The sequence below is a fragment of the Rhea pennata genome, chromosome 6 (assembly GCF_028389875.1).
Source record: "Rhea pennata isolate bPtePen1 chromosome 6, bPtePen1.pri, whole genome shotgun sequence".
NCBI lineage: Eukaryota > Metazoa > Chordata > Aves > Rheiformes > Rheidae > Rhea > Rhea pennata.
The window spans coordinates 20849440-20865460 of NC_084668.1; the positions used below are offsets into that span (position 1 = coordinate 20849440).

Consider the following 16021-nt stretch of genomic DNA (forward strand, 5'->3'; position numbering starts at 1 on the left):
TCTATTCTTTATGATTAAGGTTTAGAAGCACACAAGTAATTTCATTCATTGAATTCATATAAAGGGTGACAAACTAGCTGAAGTATTACCTGACAAGTATTTCACCTTTGCAATTAAAAAGACAGCTTGCTGAAGACCTGGCACAGTTCTTATCACAGTTTCAAGAACAGAGGCACAATGCTTGAGAAGTGGTGAAGGCGACTGCCCAGAACTTGCAGGCTAGGGGGAAAAAAATAAAAAAAAAAAAAAAACAGATTATCAACAAGAACACAAAATAGCCTCACTCCAAGGAAAATCTAACAACTCAAATTTGACAGAAGCTAAATAGAGTCAATGTTTGCCCATATACTGAATTACCACGTCAAATGTTTTTACATAATGGTAATATGAATTCAATTTAAGGAGAATCAAGCTGGAATGACCAGAAGGATGAGAAGAAAAGATACTGGGTCAGACCTATCCCTCCTGCCCTCATTTCATTCCACAGAACATATCCACACAACTAGCAACTGAAAATAGCATTTGAGAAATAGTTACTCTCATATAAACTGCTAGTACAATGTACGACATATTAGTCGCTTGTATTAAAAATGCTGTTCATTTCCCTCTACTGCTTTAATTAGTTCCTTGAAAGGAATCAGTTGTATACAACCAAAGAAGAGGCCTTCTGTTCACAGCTAACACATTTGCTCAGGACACATGCCCTGAGGGAGCAGCAATCCTCTGCTATCAAAATGGAAGGCTCCACTATGTGACTATATTGCTCAGTTTCTAATGTCACAAACTCCTCTTTTTGTAATAAAAAGATTTTTCTGAGGTTTTCTTTTATCTTTTACAGATCCTACTATGGACAATAATTTCAAAAACAGTTTTATTGGAAATAAAACTTTTTAGCTTGGAAAGCTAAAAAACCATCATCACCATTGATTAATTCTGGAAAGTACCCAAGGGAAATCTTCAAATAAGGTTTACTTAATGGAATGACATTGCTTTTTTATGCTATCTTCATCTGCATACAAAATTAGAAGACATTGACACTGCTATTATAGTTTTAGGCTTTCAAACAATGTCATTTCATTACAGATGGTGTGACAGAGCATAAGAATGGAAAACTATTAATTTGCTGCTAAGATATTAAAATTGTACATAAGCAAATATGTTGAGGAAGGTTCTAAAATTAGCAGCTATAATTATAACTCTGCTAAACTACAGGATAACAAAGTCTTCTCTCAGAGAAAGAATCTATTTTAAGGAACATACTTTGAGAAAATTTGAATGTTTTCCTTTCCTGCTTTAGAGATGTCAGGTCCTATTCAGTTTATGAAGCTCTACAATTGCCAACACTGGCAATTTAATTCGTAAATTTAGTTACAGAAAGTTAGCTGCTTAAGTAAGGAAGATTTTTGTTTAGGATTAATAAAAATTTAAGAACAGAAGAAAAAAAATAGTATTCTGCTGACTTGCACCAAAAAAAAAAAGGAACCAAAGTGAAAATGGAACATATGTTTACTAGAAAGATATCCTCAGCTGATAAAATATTTCAAGAACAGAATAATCACATTGTGAACATCCAAGCTTCATATTAAGATAGTTCTATTCATTGTATTGTTATAGTCTCCTGACCAAATGATATATTAAAAAAAAAAACATGCTGTTTATTAAACCTATACCCGAATTTTCTTCAAATATCATTATTGCATCTTGCTCACTTCACAAAAGATATTTTCCTAATTTCAGATTAAAAAGTGATAAAATACAAAACTTCTTACTTCATATAAATTCACATTTTGAAGGGGAAAGTCTTCTAAATCTTTGCTTCATAGCTAAGTGATCTCAAAGTAAAATCCAAGAATAATTCCTATTTTCATACAGATGTGGTCTATGGCTGCTTACCTGTGCTGGGCAAAAGTTAAGATATTCCGTAATAATTTCTAGCAAGAAATCGGGATTTAATTTTTCAAAATACTCCACACCAAGAGGAAAACCATGCAAAGACGAGAAGTGAGTATCCAGAACATCATTCAATAAGGGAATAACTTCCTCTTGTCTCTTATGTTTTTTCATAGCTAAGACTGCACGCAAGAAAGATAATTCCTACAGAAAAAAACAGAACATTCTCAGCATTCCAGATACATGCATCTTTTACTCATACAGTAGTAAGTAATTATTAGCATTAGCCATTTCTTCTTTATATGTAGAAATATTTAAGATGTTCATTGTAAATGACATCAAAAGTTATTGTATCAAAGCATTCCTTTAGTTTGTGCAAGAAGCTACAAAGCTTTCTAACTGCAAAATCTTGAAAATAATTAGTAACCTCCCTCTCTGTTATTTCTGAAGATTGAAATAAAGTTTAAATAAGAAAAGAGTTTTGTGTTGTAAAGTTAAGTAACACATTAACTTAGATTGATAGGGGAAAATGAAAATTAGATAAAATGGCGCTGCATTAAGCAACCTCTGCTCAAGTGATAGAAATATGGAACATAGAACATAAGCTAGATAGCATCAGTAGGACCAAAATTCAGATTGTAATTGAAGTATTTTAATGAAGCAAAACATCTCTTACCCCAGATTTCCCAATGGATTGTTGAATTTCATTAAGAAATTCCAACTGCTGCTCTGCGTCTTCTAACTGCTCCTGTGTTAGCTGACAGCGAATAATTCCTGCAACAGATTAAAACATTTTATTTTAGATTCATCTTCATAGTTGAACACAGACTTTGTTCTCCAAAAGTAATTTTTCCTGTAACTAGCTTTTCTGTACACTGCAAACTCTTCAGCCTTTTAATAAAGTGGTGATAAGAAAAAGAATAGATCAAGATTTAAGGGTAACATACTTAAAAATACCTAGACTAGATGATGTATAACCAATACATTACTATATGCAATGCTATAAAATAGTTGCATAGACAGATCTCATTCCTCGTATTAAAAAGTTAAAGCATTATCTTTATTTTGCTCTATGATTAAACAATGTAAACCATGCCTTCCAAACCTCAGAACATGTACAAAAAGCAAAAACGAGACAGCTCTTCCCCTTCCCCCGAACACTAAGTTTTTAATATTGTTTTGATATCAAAGTAGAAGGCAATGGCACAGTCATGGAGAAGAATGCAGCGAAAATGCTGTGATGCAAGTGTGCAAAGTTTATTGTTCATTTTCTTGATAGCAATTGGGTTTTTAATCAAAAGTGTTTTTTTTTTTCCAAAAGATGTATGTGCATACCTCAAATCCTAAGTTACAGTAAGTTTCAGATATTTTGAATTGTTTCTTTAATTTAGACATCTGCATAAACATTTACCCTAGTCTTAGCCACGGACATGGAAGATAATAGCTTGTTCTTCTAGCGTAGGGCTACGAAGACAATCAGAGGGCTGGAGCACCTGCCCTCTGAGGAACGGCTGTGAGAGCTGGGCCTCTTCAGCCTGGGGAAGAGAAGACTGAGGGGGGATCTGATCAACGTGTATAAGTGCCTGAAGGGAGGGTGTCAAGGGGATGGGGACAAACTCTTTTCAGTTGTCCTGTGTGACAGGACAAGAGGCAGTGAGCAGAAATTGAAGCATGGGAAGTTCCGCCTGAACATGAGGGGGAATTTCTTCACTGTGAGAGTGACAGAGCAGTGGAACCGGTTGCCCAGAGAGGTTGTGGAGTCTCCTTCTCTGGAGATCTTCAAGGCCCGCCTGGATGCAACCCTGTCTAACATGCTCTAGGTGACCCTGCCAAAATGATCTCTGGAGGTCCCTTCCAACCTTACCGATTCTATGATTCTGTCAATTGACCTTAAGTTCTCTCTCTAGTGCGTAAGAGCTCTCCAGTCTCGGACCATGTAAGCATTGTACTAAAACACAGTGGAATGGTATAATGTCTACTTCAGAGTGTAATTTGCCAATTTAAACACTTTATTAATAAAAATGTAATAAATGTTTTCATATTAAAAACTGTCCAAGCACAGGTGTGTGAGATTATATATATACATATATATATATATATATATATACACACACACACTCACATGTCTGTCACAAATCTCTGATCTTTACCATTACTTTAAGAGTTCTAATTGAAAGGAGAAAAGTTTCTCTTTTGAAAAGAAAAACCAAAAGATTGATCCAAACAGGGGAAACCATAATTGCTGTAATGAAGACTGCATAACATCAATACAGAAAGCACTGCCCAATGCTCTTTACCTGTTAGTCCTAGCTTTTCCTAGCAACAGTAGTAGTAAAAAAGAAAGAGTTCAAAAAGTAGTGTTAAGTCTTAAAAAAAAAAAAAAGACAGACAAAAAATGAGCATAAGGCCTTACCAGTTAATGCAGAAACGCTTGTTTCATCAAGTGTCATAGCAGTCTTGTACCATTTTAAAGCTTCTTTGACTTTCCCTTGTAAAATCATTTGGTAGCCAAGTTCAGTAGCCAATTCTGCATTATCAGATGCCAAATCAAATGCTCTCTCAACTAAGGTTTGTGTATGTTGAAGGATGAGTTGGTTGCGGCCACACTAAAGACAAGAATAATCTTTTATTCTAAGCTGTTCACATTTTTCAGTTTCTTTGAAAGAAAAAATTTAAACAATCTCTCCAGGATTTACTTTAAAGTTTGCACACTGAGTATTGCTGCAGCAATTGAGACAATAACATCTCATCTCTCTCAATCAAAGTTGTTTGAATATTTTTACCCAACCATTGTCACTTCTACATTTGGTAAAAATATGGTCAGTGAACATTTGAGGGTATATTCAGTGAAAATCTGTTTCTCATTTAAAAACATGCAGTAAAAACATTCCTTGCAATGAGATGGCACAAGTATTTCAGTTCACACAATGTGAGACTTAAAAACTTCAGACACCAAAAGCTGCGTATGTTAACCTATTTTAACTCTCTGTGAAGTGTTTATAGTGGACACTTAGCATCTACCAGAAAATAAATCAAAATCAGGATGTATGGATATTTGTATCTTGCATAAGAAAAAGAACACTCACTGTTCTACTGAAGGCTAAAGCCATTTTACAACAGAGCTGAGGATTATGTGGTTCCAATCTGTTCAGTGCATCAATTAGATCTCCCAGTCTTCCTGAAGCCTTGAAAAAAAGGAACCATAATTAGAAAAAGGAACAAGTGCATTAGGACAATTGAAAAGTTTTCACTAAAAATTAGTCACATATTTTACTATGTAAAAGTATCTTGAAACTCGAAGTAAAACTCTTCAGTGTTAGGAGTTAGATTTATTCAGGAATTTCTAGAAAAATACTTTGGAATAATAAAGAGACAATAGAGTAGATCATCACATATCCTCTTGCTGTGCTTCAGAAGTGACTGATTTGAGCTGAATCTGATCAAACCAATACTCTTCTTCATGGGAAGAGTCCCATGAAGCAAGACAGTCAGAGGAATGCCTGATCTGTTAATCTTCCTAGGGCTTCAGTGTGATACAGGCATGCAAGCTGTTCAGTTCTTTGCAAAACTGAAGCACTTCTAGATGCTCTCACTTTAAACATTATAGCTTCTCAAACACATAAGGTACTTCAGGCATCTCTAGGGTTGAAATAAGAACCTAAATGCTTAGAAGTTTTTATATGATATTTGATGTAGGCACTTAAATCATGTTTAAGTCTCACTTAAGGTTTTTGTGATCTTCCTAGATTTAGGACTTTGTTCCATCTGACATTTTACTCTGGAATCTTCTGTTTGCATCTTATGATGTTAAGCAAGTTTATTAAATTCCTGGACAGCCTTAAAGAATTGGAATCTACAATTGTTACTGTAATATATATGCAATATATATGTTTCTGCATTTCCTTTGACTGCACCCAGTAAGACTTTTCAACTTGATTAACAACTTCAAAAAATTCATTAGAGCAGATTAAAAATGCCTAATACAGATCTTCTCCTCTAAAACTTAAACCCTATAAAACACCAAAACAACTTTTCATTTATTTCTAAATCTAGAATTTATTTAAATTTACTATACTAGCATTTTCATAAAATAAGAGACATGTAAAACTAGTCAATGATTTTTTCATGATAATTCACGTATTTCCTGAAAGTGGCAGAACCACCATATATGCACTCCTGTGCAAAAAGGGATCTATGGAAAAGGAAAGAAACATTAAAGAAAACTCAGACCTATAAAAAAAATCCTTGTCAAAAGAGAGTAACAAAACAGGACTGTACAATCTGATTTGCAGCTAAGTTAATAGAACACAACCCCCTTTCAAAAATTTATCACAAGAACTCACTTTATTTTATTAATAAAATACTTAAAATGAACAGCGTACTTGCAATAACTTAAGAATTTATAAAAGAACATACAGGAAGTAAAAGGTATTTGGACAGCCAATGTTTCCTTCTGTACCGGGAAAACAAAAAGCCGGAGTGGTCACGTGGGTCAGAATACTGGCATCTACCTCCTCCTGTAAGTATGTAGTATAACACAGAACCACACAGAATATCCAAGGGGAGGGACACAAGGAAGATCGTGTACATGGGATCTAGCTCCTACAAAAGCTATGTTTTGCTTAACAGTTTGCTAACAGACTCACCTCAGATATATTTCCTTCCCTACACAGATAATGCAGGGCCTCCATTCTTAGGGCTTCTATATTGAGAGTATCTTTCTGCAACAGTCTAAAAACAAAGATGAATTCCCCCCCAAAATCAAGAACTTTGCTCAATGTTTTCTTTCATCCTAGAAGAGATGAAAATACACTTTAATAAGGTGTTTAAAATATTGGAGAGGGGTGTTGCCTTTTTTTTTTCCCAAATAAACATCTCATGTTTTAGATACTAAGAGGGACTGCCAGAACTTTGAAAATTGAGAGAAAATACAACCTATTTTCAATGGAAAACAGTTAAACTGCATAAAATCTGAATCTCTCTTCAATATAGATATTTCATATACATCAAAATTCTTTTAAAAAGGACTAATTCAGATGTTTTCGTATTATCTTTATTTACAGCTCTTATAGAACTATCTGCCATATAATTTAAAATAGTAGAAAATTCATAGTTTAAAAATCTGGAGGATGCAGCTACTTTTGATCAGAGATCCTGGTCATATTTACAGAGAAAAAAAAGTTCCAGCCCACTGAGTTTACATCCATAGATGAATGTACCTCACACACTATCCATGTGGGAATAGTACCTTAAAAAAGTAGTACCTTCTATTTTCAAGGGCTCTGCAAAACAACTGAAAGTTTCTACTGACAAGGTACCTAACAGCTGTAGCATCCATTATCAAAAAAAAAAAATGTTTCCAAGACTTTGAGTTTGACCATGTTTCTTGTGCAAGGAAAGGTTAGGGTCTTTTTTTTTTGGGGGGGGGGGGGGGAGGGGGTGATTATATATATATATATATATATATATATATAAAAAACAATAGTAGCAACAAACTAGATGCCAAGTTAGGTACAGAATTCTATATTTAGACATGACTTACTTTTAACAGTTGTTAAAACTCAAATGATCCTTTGGGCAATGCAAAACTGTTCAGTGCATGGAAAATCAGAGAGCCAACTACTTAAACATGGATTTAAGGCTCTTCCTCCTCTGCTTTAAGGCTCTCCTCCATTTTCAATAAAGTTGTTTAAATTAACTTGAGGCTCCTGAGGTTAGTTTTTAAAATGTAATATTACCATACATAAAGCTATGAGAGAATTTATCAAGAGTAAAGCTTTTCACAAAATCTATCCCCTTAAACGATCTTAAAACTTTTTCTGCTAATATGCCTCTAGCAAAAAGGAAAAAAATTTAAAACCAAAAAGTCAAACTGCGAAGGAAACAGTGTTATAAGAAGTTGACAGAGACTGCTGTTATAACTTGTTCCACAGTCACTTTGAATCACAAGTTCATTTCAGAACACGCCTTCTGTTGCACTCCCTCCAAAAAGAAATAAATAAATCGATCCACGTATCAATGCAGCATTCTCATGAATAGCAAGGCTAGGGTCTTTCAAAAACTGATTTACTTAAAATTCAGACATTCACGCTAAAAATATATTAGATGATCTGGATCAATTTTCTTAGTATCACATACTATATCACACAAATATTTTCCTGATTATTTGACTACAAATGAAAACCCAGCTACCTATTTTCAAAGTATTAATCTCTAGGCACAGCTAGAACATAACTAGTGACATGCTACTTCATACTCAACCTATGTGCTGTTTCAACTGCCTGTTCCCAGTCTTGCAAGGCTAGTTGTAGCTTCATTTTCTTTATGAAAGCAGGAAGGAAGTTTGGAAAGTTTGCAATTATCTGGTTCACAGTTTCCAGAGCTCCTGAATAATTCTGGCGGATCTCAAAGTACTGTGCCTAATGAAATGAAGAGAAGTCATATCAAAAGCCTGCACTCCCACAAAAGCAAAAAGTTTCAGAACTCCTTTCACAAGAAAATCTGGAAAAGCTAGCAACAAAAAAGAAAAAAAAATATATATATACACACACACACACACACTCTTTTAATACATATACATACACACACACGTCTAAATAATATTTTTACCTCAGTCTCATCCACAACTAGAGATTCTGTAATAATCAAAAAGCAAAACATGACACATAAAAGCCAGGGCTTGCTAGGTACCTCCATAACAGTAGTAACTGCAGTACAGTATTTAAAAGTTAACAGTCAATTACATGTAAGAAAGAGACAGATGCAGCTGAAAAGTAACTGAGGGGCATTACTGCCTTATTAACTTTCAGATAGTTATGTAGAAAGACTCTCAATATTTTAGGATATTGAACACAACCTGAGGAGGTTAAACAATTTTTCAAGCCTTGAGATATGCAGAATCTAGAAAACCTACAATCAGTAGGTCACTGTTGTAATCAAAATTAACAATATTTCATTATAAAGCACATTATTGGACACCCTGAATATAACGCTTCTCCACAGGTGTTGATCATCACTTTTAAATAAGGTTAGAGAAATATTTGTTTAATTCCCTCTGAGCAGAAATTACCTTAGGATTTAGATGCTCAATTGTGCTACAATGCTTAGTAGTTTCAGTCATACCAGGTCACTACGTACATGCCATTTTACTTCATATTTTGAGACAGAGCTGTACTATATATAGTACAGCTATATATAGACAAATATAGTACATCCTGCAAGTTAGTTTAAGCCACAGCAAAGTAATTGTCACAACTAAATTTGAAATATACTGGCAATTGAACTTAGTAGTCCACATACAGCCATGCTGACATGCATACTCAAATATTATTATACATACTTTTCTGATTATCAGTCTAATTTCATTAATTAAGCAATTTTCTCTAGAAGCCTACATTTAGTCTTAGAAGACTAAACAAACATATTCATAAGTAACAATGTCTGTAATATAACCAAGTTTTGAAATAGAAATTGTTGTAAAGAAAAAAAGTCAGGCTGTTACCTTAATGAAATATAATCAAAACATTTGAAATGGAGAAGTGATAATTAAAATCATAAAATATTTATGAACACTGCAGTTTCATGACCTAACCACTACAATTTTTTATGATGATGCACAGCAATTTTGTGACATTGACATGTGTCTCTTGCAACAAGGAAGAACTTGCATTGAATTTTACACGTTCAAGTATACTGAAATCTTATCCCTGATACATCAATACAGAAATAAAACCTGTTTTTCTTGTTCTTATAGTATAAACAAACTCAGTATACGGTTGGAGTGATTGTATTTAGTCTATAGCACCTTTTTTACATTCATGGCTGGTGGATCCTAAGCTTCCTAGCTAATTATATTTTAAGAAAGAAACAATATCACTTTTACATACTTAAAAAAAAATGTGCAGAAACACATAGTTATCAGCTGCATTTCACCAGAAAAAAAAAAAGAAATTTGATTTAAACAAGCAATAATTGTCCCTGCCCCCCCCCACCTAAATTTCTACTTCTGACAAGTGTGCCTGTCATGGACAGCTTTTCTCAGCATCTCTCTGATCATTCTATCAGAGCTTTACTAATATAGTATTTATGAAGTGTTAAAATCTTAAAATAAGCTTACTTTACCAAGCAGAGCAAAAACATCATTTCCTTCCTGCAGTGCTTCATCAAAGTACTTCACAGCTTTTTTAATATGAGTTTCTTTCCCACAGGTGAGATCAAGCCAAGCTTTTAGAATCAATCCCTATAAGCAAAATAAAAATCGGATTTTTTCACGAAACTAGGTAGCAAAAGAAATATTAGCTATTTCATAGTAATAAGTACAAATAATCTAATAAACTAGGATTTAAAGTAAGAGTAAATGAAAATATCTATTATTAACTATTTAAAATATATTTGAAGTTATACCCAGTCTGCAATACAAGCTAAAATGTTAGTAATTCTTTACAGAAGTAAAAAAACCAACGTGCCTCTGAATTAGATAATATGCTAGGCAGTTGGAACTTCTTGGCAGAAGTCATTACCCAGCTTTTAAGAGTATTTTCTGCATATACTTCTGCAGAGTATCTCTTAAGATTTGGTTTATATCAGACTAATCTAATAAACTTCTAGGGTGCTGAAAGACAGGGGAAACTTGCTTTCTTCTTCTTGTAGTATCTGACCAAAAGAAAAACCCTATTGTGGGAGGAGACAAAGACCTGACATTTCCAAAATACCAAACAGCACTTTAACAAAAGCAGAGTAGTTCAATTCATTAATTACTAAAAATAGTTCCTTTTATGAAAAGCTACCTTTCACTTTTAAAATATATTTTTCCTTTATATGTTCCAGATACTTGACTCTAAGTTTAATTAAGTAAATTGAACCTACTTTGAAGTGTTGAATTATTTACTAAATTATAATTATTAACAAAACAAATATTATACTAGAAAATATTGCTAGTCTTCCTCTAAAGTCAAATGAAAAATGGATCACATATTTAAAACCTCAAGCTTAGTACAAAAGGCTCATTTTACTAACAATTAGTTATGATTTTTATTCAACAGAAACAGGGTGAAATTTATATTAAAACACTTGAAGGAATTTTTTTTTATATATAACAAGTATGCAATATTTGATCAAAAACTCCATATAATAAGCAATAGTATTGTATTAAGTTTAAGCATAACATTCCCCTCCCCTCAATAGAATTACACATAACTTCATAGCATTAAATCAGGAAAACGGATGTATACAAGCATACAGCAAATTCAGGAAATAGGAAAATATTCATATACATTTAAATCTTAATATGTATTTTTATATATGTGCATGTCCTTCCGTAAAATAAAAATTATTTGAAAGTCATTAAACACTTCAGCTTGTAATATTTCCTACTTAGTAGCATTCCAAAAGAGTCATAAATACTGCTGTGCCAAAGTAAGTACTCTGTTCCTATTAGATATCAATGCACAGGCTTTATGATGTCCTTAACTATTTCTTCAACCACTGGCATTTTCTTAGTGGTATATTCAAAATCTAAGTTATTACTTAAATTAGTAACATAATTTCTGAAATTACTTAATAGTTACAGATTTCTAACTCTTGTAATACAGAAGCTATAAAACTGTCGATTATAACTCAAAGTGAGCAGTCTACTACACCACACAAAAACAATCCATAAACAACATCAGTATTTAATGTGTCTAAGAGTACTGCATTGCTCACAGGGAGAGAGAACCACTTAGAACAATTTTAATCAGCTCTGCCTTCAAGCGATCTAAGTTTTTTTTTTTTTTTGGGGGGGGAGGAGAAGGAGAAAAAATCAGAAATCAAGAAGAAGAAAAAAACCCACCATATTAAGTTTTTCGCAACCCCATTTAATGATTATAAAAATGGCAAATTTTCATACGTGTAGATAAACACAGAAACTGTTGCTGCATGCGTTCACACTGATTTTAAAATAAATTACATCCAGTAAGACCCTAGACAAATTTTGCCTTTATTTATTAAATTTTGAAATTTTAAAGCCTAGATACTCTAGGTATTTTCAAATCTATTTAAAAACAGATGCCTTCCTCTCCAAGGGCAAGGGAAGAGAACATCACTCTTGAATTTTTGACAGGAATCACCTTGATGCTGAGCCTCAAATAGGGAAATCAAGGCAACTAGATATTAAAAAGAAAAAAGAAAAGAAAAAGAAAAAGAAAAACACTAAATCTGATTAGCCTCTACATAGCATTGGATCATTAAGTCCAGTTTCACAGTATACAGGATCCTATTCTTATTTTACACAGGAGGAGGAAAAAAAAGATTACCTCTTTACCACCATTAGAAACTCTGATCATTCTGTCAACATATTCACGCGCTTTGTCCTCACGACCAAGATGCCACAAAAATAAGCCTGCGTAGTACAGAGCTTGTTGTCCAGCAGTTTTACGTTGCTCCTTCATTTTTGCATCCAATTCTAGAATAGCATCTCGATCTGAAAAGGTTTTGTTCAGGTCTTCTGTGATACCACCTCAAAATATTGAGGAACAACAGCATACAGAGCAAGGTCTTCCAAAGCAAACATTTTTTTGTGTATTGGTAAACACATAGGCATTCCCTCCCAACTGAAAATGCTAATCAAATACAAACATAAAAAACAGAAGAGGGGTCCAGTAACATAGTCTTTTATGTGAAAACCCAACTACTTTACAAACCTCTGAGCTTTGATTTCTGCCATCTAAATGGAAACCTAACAGTAACTTTCATATTTATATCAGTCAGCTAAGTAAACAATAGCTGTAGAGTGATTCTAAAATGCGGAATACAAGATGATTGCAGTCTAGAGTACTTTGAAAACTTGTGATCTAAAGCTCATTTTCTTACTTTGTCATTGTTACTGTCAGCTATTATCACCAGGTTAATCACTTGTTAACATGTTTCATTTGCTGTGTGGGACTTGCTGCCAAATATTTATCTTAAAAAAATACATAAGCCAGTAAATTTAAACCCTAGATTCTTACTGCCTGAGTACACAAGGAATACTTAAGTGAACAGTAATTTTACTACTGCTATAGTAATAAACATCAGGGTTTCAGGTAAAAATGATGCCATTAGTCAGAGCTAAGTTTCACATCACACTGTTTGACAAGGTTTGCAACAACACAGTTACCAATTTACAGAGTCAGGACACCATGGCAACAATCTAATGGCAACTCTATTTGCTCATGTTCTTCACATGTATTTTTCAGAATCTAATTTTGAGCAAGATATTGCAGGTTTTAGATTGGAAAAAAGAGTACCAAGTAGAAAGTCTATCAAGTTTTTACCCATTTTAGAAAGTCAAGGTAACTTGAAAGATAGAAAGGATCTGGCTTTCATGACTCCTTACTTAAGTTCCAGTTCTGCTCAAAAGAACTAGCATCAGTCAATAATAACCAACCAGAAACATCCTGACCCAAGTTGCTCCACAGAAGATTTTTCACTGTGGTAGACAACATAAGATTACAGATTTTCTTAGTGTTTTATTTTAAAAATCAACCTTACTCCTCATAGTTTCATATTTTGGTATTGCTGTTTACATTCTTGATGTATTTCACTCAATCACACTACATTAAATAAAGTTGAAGCGTATCTTTTTAAAAAAGCTGAAATAATCCAGAACACTTGGGTCATAACTTACAGAACTCTTTTATAGACATTAAGCAATTGTGAAAAAACTTTAAACACTACTGTCTGATTGGGCATACCTGGATTAGGGCTCTTTTTGTAAGCATAAATTAGAGCCATCATTGTACAAAGTGATACCTCCTGTTTATTTTTAATAGACTCCAGTTGCCGAATACCTTCTTGGATATCACCTAGTAAAAACAAAGAGCAAAGTAAGCTTTCTCTCTTTCAGGACAGAAAATATCATCACCAAAACCTGACTTAATTTTTTTCCTTAGTTTTTTTATTCTCTGCCTTTGGTAAATCTCTCTATAGAACTTATGTTATCATTCACAGATCTATTTTCATGCTTGTGCAAATCTTCCAAACACAGAAAAGAAAAAAAGCATCTCAATGCAGACAACTTGAAAGGAGTTATGTTCTAGTTCTGCCAACTTCCATAAAGATGGAAATCATCTGTATTAGTTGGTTTATATGGTGCATTCAGCAGCCATTTGCACTTTCGTTTCTTCATACAGCCAGGATTTTTGCTTAGTTCACAAGAATCTTTTGAAGATCAAAAGAAGAGGAAAGAAAACTTTTTGAAAAATAGAAATATATGACCGTAAAACTACAGAAAAACCATTAGGGAGCTGGGGAGAGAGCAGGAAGGCTTCCAAAGGTAGAGAGATGCCAGGTCTCCCTCCTCCACCCCCCTGCAAGAAGTTACACAAATCTTACTGATGTCCCAAAATTCCAATTTAATACACTTAAATTACTGAAACTAAAATAATGTAAAGATGTCCAGCAGTGAAGTCTAGGAATACTTTTTATTTATACCTCCTTTGTTTTCCAGGACTTGTTATTTTTTTTATTTAGACCAGAAATTTCCAAAATATAGAGGGACCTCTTTGAAGTGGCATGAAATAGCAGCTTTCGACTGATTATAGGAAAGTATTTAACTTGGTGTTAATACCATCACATAACTTTATTTTATTTTTTTAAATACGCATTTGGTAGCTGAGTCCAGCACACAGGCAGATACTGCCAAACAAACGCTGAGGTACATCTACCTTACTACTTTACTCCTAGGAGGAAAAAGAAAAAAAAATCTTGTAAACACAAGTTTTGGGTTACTCATTAGCATTATATGACTTCTCAGCAACATAGATTTAGTTATATAAACTTTTTAGAAGAGTTTAATGTATATGAGGATTCTCCCAATAGGAATTACCTGTCAGCTCCCCAGAAGCAGATAAGTACAACAAAGTTACAAGTAACTGTATTAAAGAGCGACGATATTAGCAGGAACCACTAGCAAACCTATTTTTGTGAAACAAAGTAACGAGTGTTTGGGCAGGGCCCTGCTAAATTGCCCCTTGTCCCCACAGCCAACGAGCTTACCTTGAGAACAGCAGGCTGGCAAGCGTTTCAGCTCCACCGACCAGGAAAGGACAGCCTATCCTGACCGGCTCATCACTTCCACACATTCACAGATAAAACTACTTTCTCGTACCGTTTTTCAAGCTTGTATCCTCAAAAGAGCCAGCGGAGACCAGACAGCAGCTGTACTAAGCACTCGAGAAAGAGCCGGCTCCGGGCGGACCCTGCACCCCTGCGAGGAACCGGAGGGCGCTCCGAGACACGGGGCACCGTGAGGTCCCGGCCAGCCGGTCCCTGCAGCTGACTCGTTTGGGAGAAGCCCCTGAGGGCAGCCGCCGCCGCCGGGCTCACCGAGCCGAGGCCCGGGCGAGCGCGCTCGCAGGCCGGGAGCCGCCGCAGAGCCGCCTGAGCAGCGGCGCCCGCCCCCCGGCCCCGCCTCACCTGCTCTGAGGGCGCCGTAGGCCCGGTAGAAGAGGAGCACCGGATCGCTGCCCAGCCGCCCCAGCGCCTCCTCCGCCGCGGCGCGCACATGCTGGAAGTAGCCCTCCTGGCAGTAGTAGTTCAGCAAGGCCTGCGGGAGAGGCGGCCGCGGGTCAGAGCCAGGCCCCCCGGCCAGGCGCCTCGCCCCGCGGCCGCTGGAGACCTCGCCGCGCGCACCCTCCTCCTCCTCCTCCTCCTCCGCCGCCGCCGCCGCCGCCGCCGCCGCGGCCGCGGCCCCGGCCCCGGCCCCGGCCCCGGCCCCGGCCCCGGCCGCCAGCCGCCCGCACCTGCTGGCCCGCGGCGTCCATCGCCTCAGCGCGTTGCTACCCCGCGTCGTCGGGGCGGGGCCAGAGGAAGGGCGAGCGGCTGCGGGGCTGGAGCTCACTGCCATTGGCTGGCTGGCAGGAGCGCGCATCTCCATTGGCTTGGAGGAAAAGAGGCGGGAGGGACACGGAGAGAAAGACAGCGAAGGGGCGGAGCATGCCTGCTGTTCCCCTTGCCAGCTAAGGAGATGGAGGCGGGACTGTGGGACCAGAGCGAGTTCGCATTTGCTACCCCCGACAGGAGATTGTTACCATTGGGCAAACGAGGCAGAGGGGGTGGAACACGACTCTTTTGGTTGGTGGTGGTTGGGTGCGGCGCGCGCTGGCGGCGGGCG

At 36.3% G+C, this 16021-nt stretch overlaps 1 protein-coding gene across 5 annotated transcripts in view; it reads right to left on the reverse strand.

Moving 5' to 3' along the window:
* The window catches only part of TTC21B (tetratricopeptide repeat domain 21B), a 42317-nt gene extending 26611 nt beyond the window's left edge, over positions 1-15706 (reverse strand). For 2 of the 5 annotated variants that reach the window (XM_062578285.1, XM_062578289.1), the window contains exons 1-12: positions 15651-15706; positions 15325-15454; positions 13602-13712; positions 12183-12385; positions 10007-10129; positions 8152-8309; positions 6537-6621; positions 4977-5075; positions 4304-4496; positions 2567-2664; positions 1894-2094; positions 90-219 (exon numbers count right to left, since the gene is read on the reverse strand). In XM_062578285.1, the coding sequence (XP_062434269.1) occupies positions 90-219; positions 1894-2094; positions 2567-2664; positions 4304-4496; positions 4977-5075; positions 6537-6621; positions 8152-8309; positions 10007-10129; positions 12183-12385; positions 13602-13712; positions 15325-15454; positions 15651-15671 (1552 nt within the window). In that variant the 5' untranslated portion in view covers positions 15672-15706. Of the gene's footprint in view, positions 1-89; positions 220-1893; positions 2095-2566; positions 2665-4303; positions 4497-4976; positions 5076-6536; positions 6622-8151; positions 8310-10006; positions 10130-12182; positions 12386-13601; positions 13713-15016; positions 15116-15324; positions 15455-15650 lie in introns of those variants that run through there. The other 3 variants (XM_062578286.1, XM_062578288.1, XM_062578287.1) reach the window with 3 other exon arrangements.
* Positions 15707-16021: the final 315 nt, after the last annotated feature.